Here is a 12,941-nt window from a genome sequence, read left to right as displayed (position 1 = left end):
GACGGTGAACAGTTTCACTGTGGAGGCCGCTTTCAAGCGATTTGGGAGCGCTAGCACGCAGTTGATGCGTAACAGACTGACAGGGCTGAAACCGGAGTTGCAATGCACTCACTCTTTACAAACGTGGCCTCAGACTCCTGAGGTCCAAGGAAGACAGAAAGACAGACGGAGGGGAGTGCACTAGAATAATAAACGTGCCGAGCTTTTCTGCCTTTCCAACCTTGTCTGAGGCCACCAGCTGATCCCTGAATATCGGTCGGACGCTCTTCGCCATCCCACAAACAGCAGGAACGCCCTTGGATTCCACTGGGGTAATTACTCAGGATGCGCATTCCTGGGATTCTGATCCATTTATAATGCTCCCGCGTGAGGATTTGCCGCTTCATCTAATGTTCTCACTGCATAATGTATATACAGAGACTCTGCAAGGTGACTTGACAAGGGGAAACTTTGTGACAGCTAACAGGATGCCACATTCCAGTCGTGAACGTGGAGCGTTTGGAGTTGCCTGGAAGGGTATTAGCGTCTCTCCCTCTGCACTTCCTGTGCATTCTTGCTGTTGTTTTGCTCAATTGCAGATCCGTCACTGTGCGTTGGGTTTTCTATTTTCTTTTTTTTGCTCAGTGTCTCTTGGTGCGCAGGTTCAGCAAATTGAAACATCCAAGCTTAATTAAACAGAGATGTACTTGTCAGGTTAGTTTAATTAAACGAGAACAATACAGGCGCGTTAAAAGGAAAGAAGGTCACTGTGTGTTCAAGGGTATCGGAGGCGTTACAAAAAAAGACCCTGCGCCACTGAGGAAGACGTCTGCTGAGGTCGGCAGGATGATGTTTTGTCTTTAAAAAACGCACCCAAAAACAGTCAAGAAAATGTAAAATGCAACGTTGAGATTCATTTCTTCACGCTTCATATTGACCCGTGTCTCTCTTTTTTTTTTTTCTTTTCGCTTTCTGTCCTCCAGGGGAAATCTGTGCGTTCAACATCCACGGGCTGGAGGCTCCGTTCGAGGCGGTGGTGCTGAACGGGACGTCCGGCGAGGGCCAGCTGAGGGCCCGCGGCCTGGTGGACTGCGAGCTGCAGAAGGAGTACACCTTCATCATCCAGGCTCACGACTGCGGCTCCGGCCCCGGTGGCACCGAGGGCAAAAAGTCCCACAAGTGAGTGAGAATCAGCGAAGGCTGACAGGATGAACAAGTGCACGTGAGGTTTTACCCCATAACATAAAACAAAGAGGAGTTTTTGCTGCGATCCAGGGACCAGACTCACTTGTGCTGAGGAGAGGGAAGCAGAAAATTAAATTAACATCATTTTTCATTATTGATATAGAGAAAAAGCTCAAGATAAATTATGCACCATGCTGGGTTTCTTTCTTTTTTTTATATTATTCATACCTCATTTAGATAATGCCTCAACAGTGGTAGTTGGAAAGCAGTAGTCGGCGTCTCTATCCAAGAGTCGCCGCATGAGTATTGTGACAAGAAATCAGGTGCAAGTTGAGATCCACTGAAGCGGTTGTTTGTTTCAAGTTGTCTGTCTAAAGCAAAAAAACAACAAAACAATTCTTCGAGCTGAATACACGTGCTACTTCTTCAACTCTTTCTGGTTCTGCAACAGTTTGATCCCGGATTCATCACGGCCCAACCCACCACGGGCACCAAGTGACCGGCTTTAAAGGGGTCAGCTGACAAGTGGCTATTTGTCACACTTGTTGGTGCTCACAACGCTGCCTCATATCAGGAGAAAATAAAATGTCTCTTGGACAACTCCCTCTATTTGCTGCGCATCACCCTCCCTCTGTCTTACAGCTCAACCCATTCACCTCAGCCAACAGCGGGCTCGGCTGCAGAAATCCATCATCTTGTCTCATGACGGCTCACTAAATGTGGACGTCAGTGGTCAGCGGTTTACAGAGCTGGCCAAACATATTGAATCAGGAATTGTGTGCCCCTGCAACGTCTGTGTTCACACCTATGAGAGCGACAGGTTTCATTGATGCCAATTGTTGTGGCAGATGCAAACGTGTCAGTATCACATGTAAAACATACTAATCATATATATTGAAGTTTCATAGAGATGGATTTTTTTGTGTGTCTGGCAGCAGCACATAAAGGAAAATTAGATCCAACATAAATGAGCAGTTAATAATGAGTGAATGTTCCGTATTAGCATTAACAGTCTGGGTAAAACAGTTCAAACAAAAGCCAATTATACAAACTGCCAGTGAGAGAAGCGCCACAAGATTTAAATTCTTTTGCAAAGCCGTTATGATATCATAGGATAGTCTAGGACAGTATAGGATAGGATTGGGTAGGATAGCATAGGATAGGATGGAATGCGATAGGATATGATTTGGAGAGGACAGCAGAGCAGATGATGGAATGGAATAGGAGGAGATATAGGACAGGATAGGATAGGATAGGATGGAATGGGCCAGCATAGGATAGGATAGGATGGAATGGGACAGCATAGGATAGGATAGGATGGAATGGGACAGCATAGGATAGGATAGGATAAAAAAGGTTGAGTAGAATGGAATAGGACAGGATAGAATAGGATAGGAGAGTAAAAGGCCTGGAGTGACACTATAACAGGGATTTCTTGCTGTCATCTTCACTCTCAATACCCTGTTATAGCCGGACGAAGAGGCCAGTGGGACCAGCATAATGGGCCAGAGGCTCGATGGAGTGTTTAAAGTCGTGAAGAAAAGACAAACGCGTCTAGTTATAGTGGAGCACAGAAGCTGGATGGTGGGACTGAGACAGAATAGTTGGGTTACGGTCCAACAGAAAGGCCAACATAAACCGGTTAACGTTGGAGAGGGAGGCTAGTAGTAGTGTGTGTACACGTGCAGTGTGTGTGTGTGTGTGGCTTTAATGTGTGTGTGGGAAAAAAAACTGAACTGGAGTTGAGCCACTGTTTTTACACCGCTAGTCAAGTTTTATAACCCTTTTAAGTACCTGGCATTCAGTAATGTCACACGGCTGCAGCGGGCCACTGCCGGGCCGCGGCCGGGCCACTGCCGGGCCGCTGCCGGGCCACTGCCGGGCCACGGCGGAGGGCCTCTCAGCTTGGCTCAGCCAGGCCGCCTGCCGAAGGGAAAGTGAATGGAGGGCACTTTAAATGACCCGTCCTTTTGCGTGGCAACTCTCAGAGGACGAGGCTGGCGCGTCGCCGCGGCGGCTCGCCGACTGGCTTCTGATTCTTAAAGGGAGCGAGCGGGGGATGAGGAATCACCGCCTCAGGCACTGCTCAAATTACACACGACGCGTCGGCGGCAGAAGCGGCGCGGTCATGAAAATTAGCGGCTAAAGGGAACGGTGGGAGGATCAGGAGTGACGAGATGGGGATGAGTTTTAGCTGCGCTCCATCCCTCCGTTCTCTCCCAGCTTTCCCAACGTCTGACTGGCTGCTGCCCTACTTCTCAGTCTTCCACTTTTTTTATCCTCTCAAACTTTGTCCTTCTTCCTCTTTGAGAGACTTCAGTCTTTGAACAGTTTTGTCAGACTTTCTCTGCAACATACAAGCATCGTCCTGTGAAGCCTGTCAGCGTTCTAATCCTGTGCGCTAATGGCAGACCACATTTATTACTTGCCTCCCTTTTTTTTTCTTTTTTTTTTTTTTTCCAATTCCAGTGGCTGAATACCGCGGTGTATACGTCCTGCTTCATGCATCACACTATTTCACTTGCTTGAATGAATTCACCTTAAACTCCTGCAGGCCGTTTCTGCAGAGGTCAGCTTTAAACCAAGTGCACGTTAATCTGCAGTTCCGCGGTGCTGGCGTCCCACTGAGCAGCGTGCACTGAACTGTGAGGCGTCCGCGGGCTCGGCACTGCCCCAAGCACACATGTGATGGAGTGCACACTACTTGATGTAGTATTATGGACGTTTAGCAGTTTTGTGTCCTTGCCATGTTTAACGAAAACGGAAGGCAGATTTCCAATTTTTTTTAAGTGTATAAGTATATATATGTTCCTATATGTTCCTCTGCAAAAATGGGGAATAAATGGTGTTTTACGTCACTGAATAAACAGTCCTCTGCTGCGTATTAGCATTGACAGCAAACAACCACCGTATTATCTCACTAATTAGCAATAAATACCAGAAATGTTCGCTAGTTTCCCTGTCGCACGCCTCCTTCCTGTGCCAGGATTAATCCGCTCTAATTAGGCATAGGGGACACGTGGCCCCCACCTTTTCAAAGTGCGTCATGATCATAATCCCCATGCAGGATGGGAGCCCGCCTGCGACACGTGTCTAACACCAAATCCCCGCCGTTGGGAGAGGCCCGAGGGGGTCGGAACCGCGGCAGCTTGCAGGGAGGAACCACGGCTGCCGGAGAGAAAACGTCCACGCAAACGTGGATGTCGTCTCCGCCGTCTGGGTTGCCAGGAATCCCGTCGTCCTTTTCGAAGTCGTCGTTAATGAATCTCAGACGCCGGTGTGTCCTAACCTTGCTGCAGTTTTAATTATCTCTGCAAGGCTGAAGGGCAGTTGCCAGCTTGCATGCACAAAAACAAACCAACCAAGGAACAAACAAAACAAAAAAGTCAGACAGACTCACAGTACTGAGTCAGTACTGTGAGTCAGTGTGGCTGTGGTTGTGGAATGTCCACAAAGATTTTGAAAAAAACCCAAAACAAAACAAAACAAGTGATGTCAGTTGACAGGCAATTCGTTGTAATTTTGCTGAGTATGAGGATTCTGTTAAAAGCTGCACTGAATATCAGAAGCTGCAGAGGGCAGAGCCGAGGAACCGACAGAGGTGCCACAGTCCTGTTGTGGTGCCGCTTCCCCTTTCGCCGACAAGATGGCTGTTTAACATGTTGTTAATCTCCAACACTAAAGGCCGGAAGGAAGGGCGAGCGCCATCTGCACTTGTTTGCTTTGGTTACCTGATGGAAAGAAAATGACACCAATTCAATCCCGGATTTAGAAATCCATCAAACACGTCTGCAGCAGGTGATCAGAGGTTTGTATGCAAAGAGAAACAGAGAGAGGGGCAAAAAGGTCATTCATTCCATACCACCTGGAACGGAGATGCTTTTAAGGTGTAGTTCTCCGACAAAAAAGCCGAGTTCATTTGCCACCACCTCTTCTATTCCTTTGGGCTCCCACACTTTCTGAGCTGATTGCTAGATCCGTCCGTCGATGCTATTCTCTGGCCTTAATATTAAGCTAGATTAGCGCACTTACAATCATCTTGTCTTGAAATTACACCAGTGGCACCTCGTGGCGCCAGTGGACGCGGACGTGGGATTTCCGCACGACACTGGTGAGATTAACGCGGCGTGTCGCCCTTTCGATTTGCTGCAGTGGAAAACTCAGCGATGTTGGATTCCTTCTTATTGAAAAAAAAAAAATAAAACACAAGGAAAGTGATGATTCCAACTGGTGGCCGATGAAGTTACATGACGTGTGTGAGTGCGTCTGTTTGTGTTTGTGTTTGTGTAACCCTGCAGGCGCGGTGAAAGCACTTAATCCTGGCTGTGACACTTGATAAATAATGAATGCAGACGTCTGTGTAATAAAGTGGGAACAACACGCACGTGGCATTAGCATGCGTGGCGTGGCTCTTACATGCAGTCTGTCTCTGCGTGTGATCGTCGTGCACCTGGTGTTTAAACACTCCGCCGCCTCCTCTGCCTGCCGCTCTCTGCTCGGCTGCTCTCACCCGTGCTAAATGACTGCGGACCAGCGCCTCATGCAGCACTGTCAGATAACGTTTAGTTGTGTAACGCTGTGGAAACAAAATAGAAACATCATGTTTGTTTTTTGTTTTTTTGTTTTTTTCCTTCATCTTTGGATTTTGTAAGAGCTGTTATAGAAGAACCATGTCGTAAACAATTTTATCATCACAGACATCACACACTCGGCTGCCTCGCACAGCAGTTACCAAGAAAATCAACAGATTCCTGGGGAAAATAAAGCATAGTTAGCCCTCTGTTTACAACCTCTGGCACAAACACTTGTTTTTTTTCCCCCACATTCTGTTAAAACAGGCATTTTGTCATGTTGGTAGAGGACAAGATTGAGGTGGCCTGCAAAGGGCGGCGCCAACACCTGGCTGGGAGTGTTATCGCTAACCTGTGACAGCTATCAGTTGGGTTCCAGTGCCCTTTATAACATCACAAACGGCTGCTTTCTGGAAACGTGAAGCAATAAAATGATATTATTGTTAGTAAAATTGTACATTATGTGAGACTTTAATTAAAAGAAAGGTCGTTACTGGTATGCCTATATACCACTTCATGCCATTTTCATATTCAGTCAAAACAGCAATATGAGGTGCCAAGTCTAAAGTCACAAATGTTCAACTCTGTGTTTGTATGATACAGGTGAAAACACACTGTAGGCTGTTCACGCACACACATACAGACACGCTCTGCCTCCTTCCCCAGAGAGCCGATGTCTGTCTCAGCCAGATGTGAGCTGCGCACCCTGCAATTACACACTTGTGCCATCGTTACGTTCACTTTTATATATCATACATTTATTTGCGGGGACTCACGCCCTCGTACACCCACCACTTAACAGCAGCGCCAGTCGCTTCATACAAGCCCCCGAGGAGCGGAACATATGTCTGCATCCTCACCGCCGTAGTAGTGTGGTGAGGCGAGGGAGGAAGTGAGGGGGTGAGGGAGAGAGAGAGTGATGGAAAGAGCGAGTGAGGGAGGAGAAGTAACGTTAATCAGAGCGAGAGTGTCATTAATATGACAAAAACAAGGCCGGCTGAGGGATTTCCTGCACACAGTGGCGCTGCTGCTGTCGTCTGTCAGCGCGTCTCATCCCCATCGCCACTGCTGGTGGCGTCGTCATTAGCTTCCCACCAACCCCCACAAGCCTGCCGGTTACACTTTGTTGTGTTTTTGTTTTTCTTCTCATATATATATATATATATATATATGTATATATATATATATATATATATATATATATACATATATATATATTTTTTATTATTATTAAGTCTAAGAAAACATCCCTGCGTAGGAGTCGGAAGTAGTGGACACTGCTCAGCCGTACAATATCTCATTGGCATGTCCGCATGTCATCTGTCATGTCTAATTTCATGTCCATCAATCATGTGACCATTAATATTCAAAGTTACAGACAGTAACTACACCCGTGCTAAATCTGAAAGCCCACGACCCTTGGGTCTAGAGGAGAGTCTTCTTCATCTAGACCAGGAGTCACCAACTTTTCTGGCACTGAGAGCTACTTCATGGGTCCTGAGCCATATGAAGGGCTAGCAGTTTGCTAGATTCTCCTGAAATAACAAACTCTCTGAGTTATATATTATTATTAATGATACTTATCTATGTGAAGACACTTATCAAGCTCATGAGTTCTCAATAATTATCAAAAATGACTTAACAAAGTTGGATAAAACTGAATATTAGACGCAGCTCAACGAGCAGTGCAATTTCTCTGCGGGGTACCCATGAGGTCCTTGGGGGCTACCTGGTGACCAAGTTGGTGACCCCTGTCCTAGAGACATGGGACCACCTTCTTTTTCATCAGGAGCCCCTAAGAGACACCCACCTCCTAGTGCACGAGGAACCCCGAAATCATAACCCTAATTTCAGCCTTAAACGTAACCCTAACCCTAATTTCAGCCATGCAAGTCTATGTGGTTCAAAGGTCAACTTTGTCCTAGAGACATGAGGTCACTTTCTTTTTCATCAGGAGCCCCTGAGAGACACCCACGTCAGACACCCTAATTTCAGCCAAAACATAACCCTACCCCAAATTTTAGCCTTAACCTTAACCCTAATGCCATTCAACAGAGTGGTCCATCTATCTATCTATCTATCTATCTATCTATCCATCTGTCCATCTATCTATCTATCCATCCACCCATCCATCCATCCATCTATCTATCTATCTATCTATCTATCTATCTATCTATCCATCTATCCATCTATCCATCTGTCCATCTATCTATCTATCCATCCATCCATCCATCCATCCATCTATCCATCTATCTATCTATCTATCTATCTATCTATCCATCTATCTATCTATCTATCTATCTATCTATCTATCTATCCATCTATCCATCTATCTATCTGTCCATCTATCTATCTATCCATCCATCCATCCATCCATCCATCTATCCATCTATCTATCTATCTATCTATCTATCCATCTATCCATCTATCCATCTATCTATCTATCTATCTATGTATCTATCTATCTATCTATTGTCGTTTCACATATAGGATCTCTGTCTTAGTATTGGACTAGAATGGTATTGTGTCTTCACATTTGGCATATAGCTCATGAATGACGCAAATATAATGGAACAAGTCATTCAATATTAAGTGCAAGGAATCAAGTTGTATCTGGAAAGACTCCATCACAGTTGTCAGTGCAAGCTAGAGGCTAATGCGAGGATAACTTCTAACCAAAGTTTTGGGGTTCACACCAACAGATTGTTGGCTCGACCTAAAATATGATATTTGTGCCGTTGCGAGAAGCTTTCAACAGAATTTGCTGCACGCCAGAAAATCTGCTTGATATCAAGTAAAAAAAAAAGGTTTCCACCGTCCCTACATTACCCCCTCGGTCTTTGTCCTTCAATGTGTTTTTCCTCCAGCTATTAGACTGTCGTCAAGTCATTTCGCCGCGCATCTGTTTGCGCTGGGAAACTAAAGCGCTCTCCCCCGTGTTTGTGCACAGTGAAAAGGACAGATAAGGCAGCGAGGAAATCTATTCGACTCTCTCCCACGCCGTCCCCGTCTTTGTCTCTGGCGGACCACATGTCGGAGGGATATTTACAGCTGCCTTTTAATGGAATAATTCCACCGTCATTATCATAGCAGCCAGCTAATCCTATAAACCACATGCTCGTGTTCCCTCTCTTTATCTCTTAAAGCAAAGTGTTTTCCTATTATATCGAAGCTTAGAGCCGCAATTATGGACCGCCGCCATCCATCACCAGCAATCAGTCAAAGGATTGAGGGATTGATTGTATAATCTGTCGCCTCCTGGCTAGTGGTGGGTATTGATTAAGCATTGCTTATGGCTCATGGTGTGATTAATTAGTGCAGTTTAAAAGACGGTGAATAGTGTACAGAGAACGGGGAGAAAGAAGGGTATTATTTTCACCAAAGCTGCACAATCCGAATAATCCATGGAGGTCAGGTCAGGCAGTGCATTATATAAAGCGGAGTGCGACCAGTGGTCACCAAACTAATTCATCACCGGAAATTGATCCCCCCCATGCCCTCAGCCGTCCAAGCTGAACTAATGGCTGCAGTGGATACTTCTTCCAGTGTTTGTATTTATGAGACAGGTGTACAGTCCGGCCTGGTGGAGGCACTCCTCCAAAGAGGCAGCAATTCTTTCAGGACATTCTGACCAGTGTTGTGAAGATTTATTGCCGTTGTTTGCTGCAGAATAAAAAAGCCGATCCAATCCAATCCATCCCCGTGTCTGGGTTCGCAGGGCGGTGGTGCACATTCAAGTCAACGACGTGAACGAGTTTGCCCCGGTGTTCCGGGAGGACCAGTACAGAGCGGCGGTGACGGAGGGCAAGATTTACGACAGCATCCTGCAGGTGGAGGCCACCGACCAGGACTGCTCCCCGCAGTACAGCCAGATCTGCAACTACCAAATCACCACCACCAGGACACCCTTCGCCATCGATCGCAACGGTGAGTGCTGCAGCTTGTGAAGGGGTTGTGTTGCAAACTGAAATAAAACAATAGTCACATAGTAAATGGGAGAAGTCCCAACACTCATCCCAGAGAAACGCCATGTTCAATTAGGATTTAAAATGAGTAAGAATATACTATTTTGTTAAACTCCTCAGTGGTTAATGTTAATTTAGTGGAAGTGAACTAAATAAAGGTGCCAGCCAGGCATCAGAGGTAAAAAAAAAATAATAATAATGCTGAGCTTTGACAGTGAAAGTTATTGATAGGAGTTCAAGTGCGAAAAAAAATGTCACGGTTGCAGAGAAACAATCTTCCAGTCTGTCACCCGTTTGATGCTTTTGCTCCGGGTATTTCAGGTTCCACGTCTGACAAAATTGTCTGTGAATTATGGGCTAATGTTTTTTTTTCCCTGTATGTTCGAATGTTTGCGTCAACGTGTTTCTTTGGTAGTTTTTCCGACATCCGAAGCAGACACCCATGCTATCAAACACTACATAGTCACATGGTGACACACAAACACCTTGGCCGTATTTACCAGTGAATTCTTTGGAAACAAAATTGAATGCTCTGATTGATGTCTCTCTGGAGGGTGGCCCAGTTAGGTCCTTGAAGGTTTTCAAGGACAAAGTCGAGTTTGGGCCCGAGAGACATCAGTCTCCACAAATCAGATCACACAGATCTGTGCGCAAAAAAACAAAACAGGAAGAACAAGAAAAACCAACAGTGACAAAGATAAATACTTGCTAAACAGAGTGCAGTGATTTACACGTCGTCCAGGCTTTTCCCTGTAGCGTGACGCTGATGACACGTGGCGTTAAGATGTGGGGCTGGAAGCCGAGAGCCGCAGTGACAGTCAACAACTTGCTACGATACTACTTCTAGATAGTGGGCGCGCCACCTCTTTACCTTCCAAGTGTCTTTGTTGGTGTTCACAGAGATTCGTCCTCCTTCAGCCAACTTGCTGACATGATTACTTTGACATGACCGATTCCTCCGGTTGCCAAGGTGAACTGTAGGACGAATGGCCACATCACACTTGGCCACCACCACAAAGGAGGGACCAAGCGCTACTTTTGTCTGTGTTTTTACCTTTCCTGAGCAGTAATCTGGGACACTTCACAAGAAAACTTTGTCGGTTTCTCAGGTGGATTGATTAAAAGCCAAGCAAAGCCTCACAGCTCGGTGAGAGTTGTTAGACTGGCTCAGCAGCAGAGAAATCACTTCCTGGATCCATCTGCAATCTGCAGCTTGGCGTCACAGGAAAGTGCCAAATGAGTGCAAACAAGCTGTTGCACACACACACACACACACACACAGAAAATATCTGTATTTGCGTGACTTTATGTTTACCCTTTCTGAGGATGATGGAGGGCTGAACTCTGCAGCTTTTATGCTCCTGAATAGTTCCGGTTGACTTCTTTTTTCACTTTAATCGTTGCCCCAGCAGCAAAACGTTTCCCACCGCTCCATCTTCCGAAGTGAAAAGAGCTACACAACGTGAAATACAGGGGCGAGGAGAGGAAACTGCAGTGCCTTGCTCTCCTCCCTCGTTCCACTTGAAGGGGTCTCGCTCGGCCCTTTGACCGCCGAGGTAAAAAATGTTTGAGAGCCCTTGAACTGGAGAGCGCCGGGGGAAGGAGGACGGAGACGGAGGGGGTCAGGAGGGCCTGGGCTGTGGGCGCAGGACTGAGTGCAGAGAAAAGATCAGGGCAGAGAAGTGACGGAGAACTTAGCCGTTAACCTTCTCTCCCCTCTGCAGGCTTTTAGGGGACTGGCAAAGACAATTCTGTGAGTTTTCTTGACCCATGCGGCTGTCTAAAGTCAGCTCACACCACACGTGTGCTGAAAACCAGGCCAAACTCATTAGGAACATTTCAGAAATCCAGTTGATTTACCCGATGCATCCACTGGGTAAAGAGCCCACAGAGAAGGGGTTTGGCAATGGGAAGTAAAACTTGGAGGGTCTAGCTGGTGGAATATCTGTCACAAATCTGGTTGGTGAGCCAGTCAGATTGGATACAGTGCAGCATTAGCCATACATCTTGGACCCAGCTCTTAGTAGATACTGAGTGAGATCAACGACACTGTTGTTGAATATTGAATGTTGTTGAATGTTGGAATGAGATTGTTTACTGATGTTGAGTTGTTAATTGCGGTGCCATTATAAAACAAAGATCACCTGGCACAAAGGTTGCTGCCTCCAGTCTAAATTCCTGCTTGTGTTGTAGTCGCTTTGCATAGAAGTTCCTGCTAAATGGGATTGCGAGATGTTTTCCACCTGAGGTGGACAGAAAAGGACAAGTGAAATCTTTGAGTTGAAACATACAAAGGTTAAAAATAAAACCCCAAAGTGAAAGCGCTGCACGAGGGAAGTGCTCAGCAGGAAATAGAGTTCCAGATGCAAAGATAGAGGACAGTGTTTATTGTTCTTCTGTTTAATGAAACAATTACCAGAATGTTTGCAAGTCCTTTATTCCTTTAAACAAAATCACCTCGGCTGTGGAGCATTAAGTAGCTCCGCAGAGTAATTATCAGGGAACAATGAAGGCAACTCTGGAGCCATGCATGGATGTCTTCACTCCGCATGTGTCGCAGTGTACGTGTGTGCGTGTGCACCAGTGTGTGTGTTTACCTACATTTGATAAGGAGGCAAGCGGAGAGGGTGAGATGGAGGGTAAAGTAGTCATTTATTAGCCGGCCACTCACGGCAGTCACAGCACGAAACGGGCCGCTGACACAGTTAAGTTGATGTCGTAATTGAAGGAGCGTGTGTCGCGGCGTCAGGGGGCGAGTGTGTGAGCGTGCATATCGAGGGCTGATGAGACAGCAGTAGTTGAAAATGAATGAGGCTGCAAACAGAGACAAAGGTGCACACGGGTGTTGGGTGGGTCTATGGGGGAGGTGATGGTGGTGAGTTTGGACAGAATTTAAATGAGCTGCGAGGGGAGACGGAGAGGTGAGGGAGGCAAACGGCGCCGCTGCAACATCAGTCGCCGCTAATCCATCTCAATGCCACCACTGACGGGAACCAAGTGTGTCTCTTCCCCTCTTGGCCACGTCCGGCGAAAAGGATCATCAAATATTAACGCATTAGGAGCATGAGGACTCCCCCTCGTGCCCTCCGGACGTCGCGGGAGACGCCCGCTGGGTTGTGTTGGTGTTTGGGCCAAAGACCTGAGTGGAGGCTGGTGGAGGTCCCAGAGTTGCCTTCAGGGTCCTGCATGTGCGTGAAAACTGAAAACTGACCCATTCTTTTTTCTAATGCTACACCCATTT

General features: G+C 46.5%; 1 protein-coding gene across 3 annotated transcripts in view; it reads left to right on the top strand.

The window, feature by feature from the left end:
* LOC142903984 (calsyntenin-2-like) overlaps positions 1 to 12,941 on the top strand; it is a 191,846-nt gene that overhangs the window by 119,752 nt on the left and 59,153 nt on the right. For all 3 annotated transcript variants that reach the window (XM_076049904.1, XM_076049902.1, XM_076049903.1), the window contains exons 3-4: positions 963 to 1,158; positions 9,454 to 9,662. In XM_076049904.1, coding sequence (XP_075906019.1) covers positions 963 to 1,158; positions 9,454 to 9,662 — 405 coding nt within the window. The remainder of the gene's footprint in view (positions 1 to 962; positions 1,159 to 9,453; positions 9,663 to 12,941) is intronic.

This window comes from Nelusetta ayraudi, unplaced genomic scaffold, assembly GCF_046127955.1.
Source record: "Nelusetta ayraudi isolate G7.1 ecotype Tasmania unplaced genomic scaffold, CSIRO-AGI_Nayr_v1 ptg000120l, whole genome shotgun sequence".
NCBI classification, from domain to species: Eukaryota; Metazoa; Chordata; class Actinopteri; order Tetraodontiformes; family Monacanthidae; genus Nelusetta; species Nelusetta ayraudi.
Note: the sequence above shows the minus strand (reverse complement) of the source record. Positions and strands in the feature narration are given on the sequence as shown.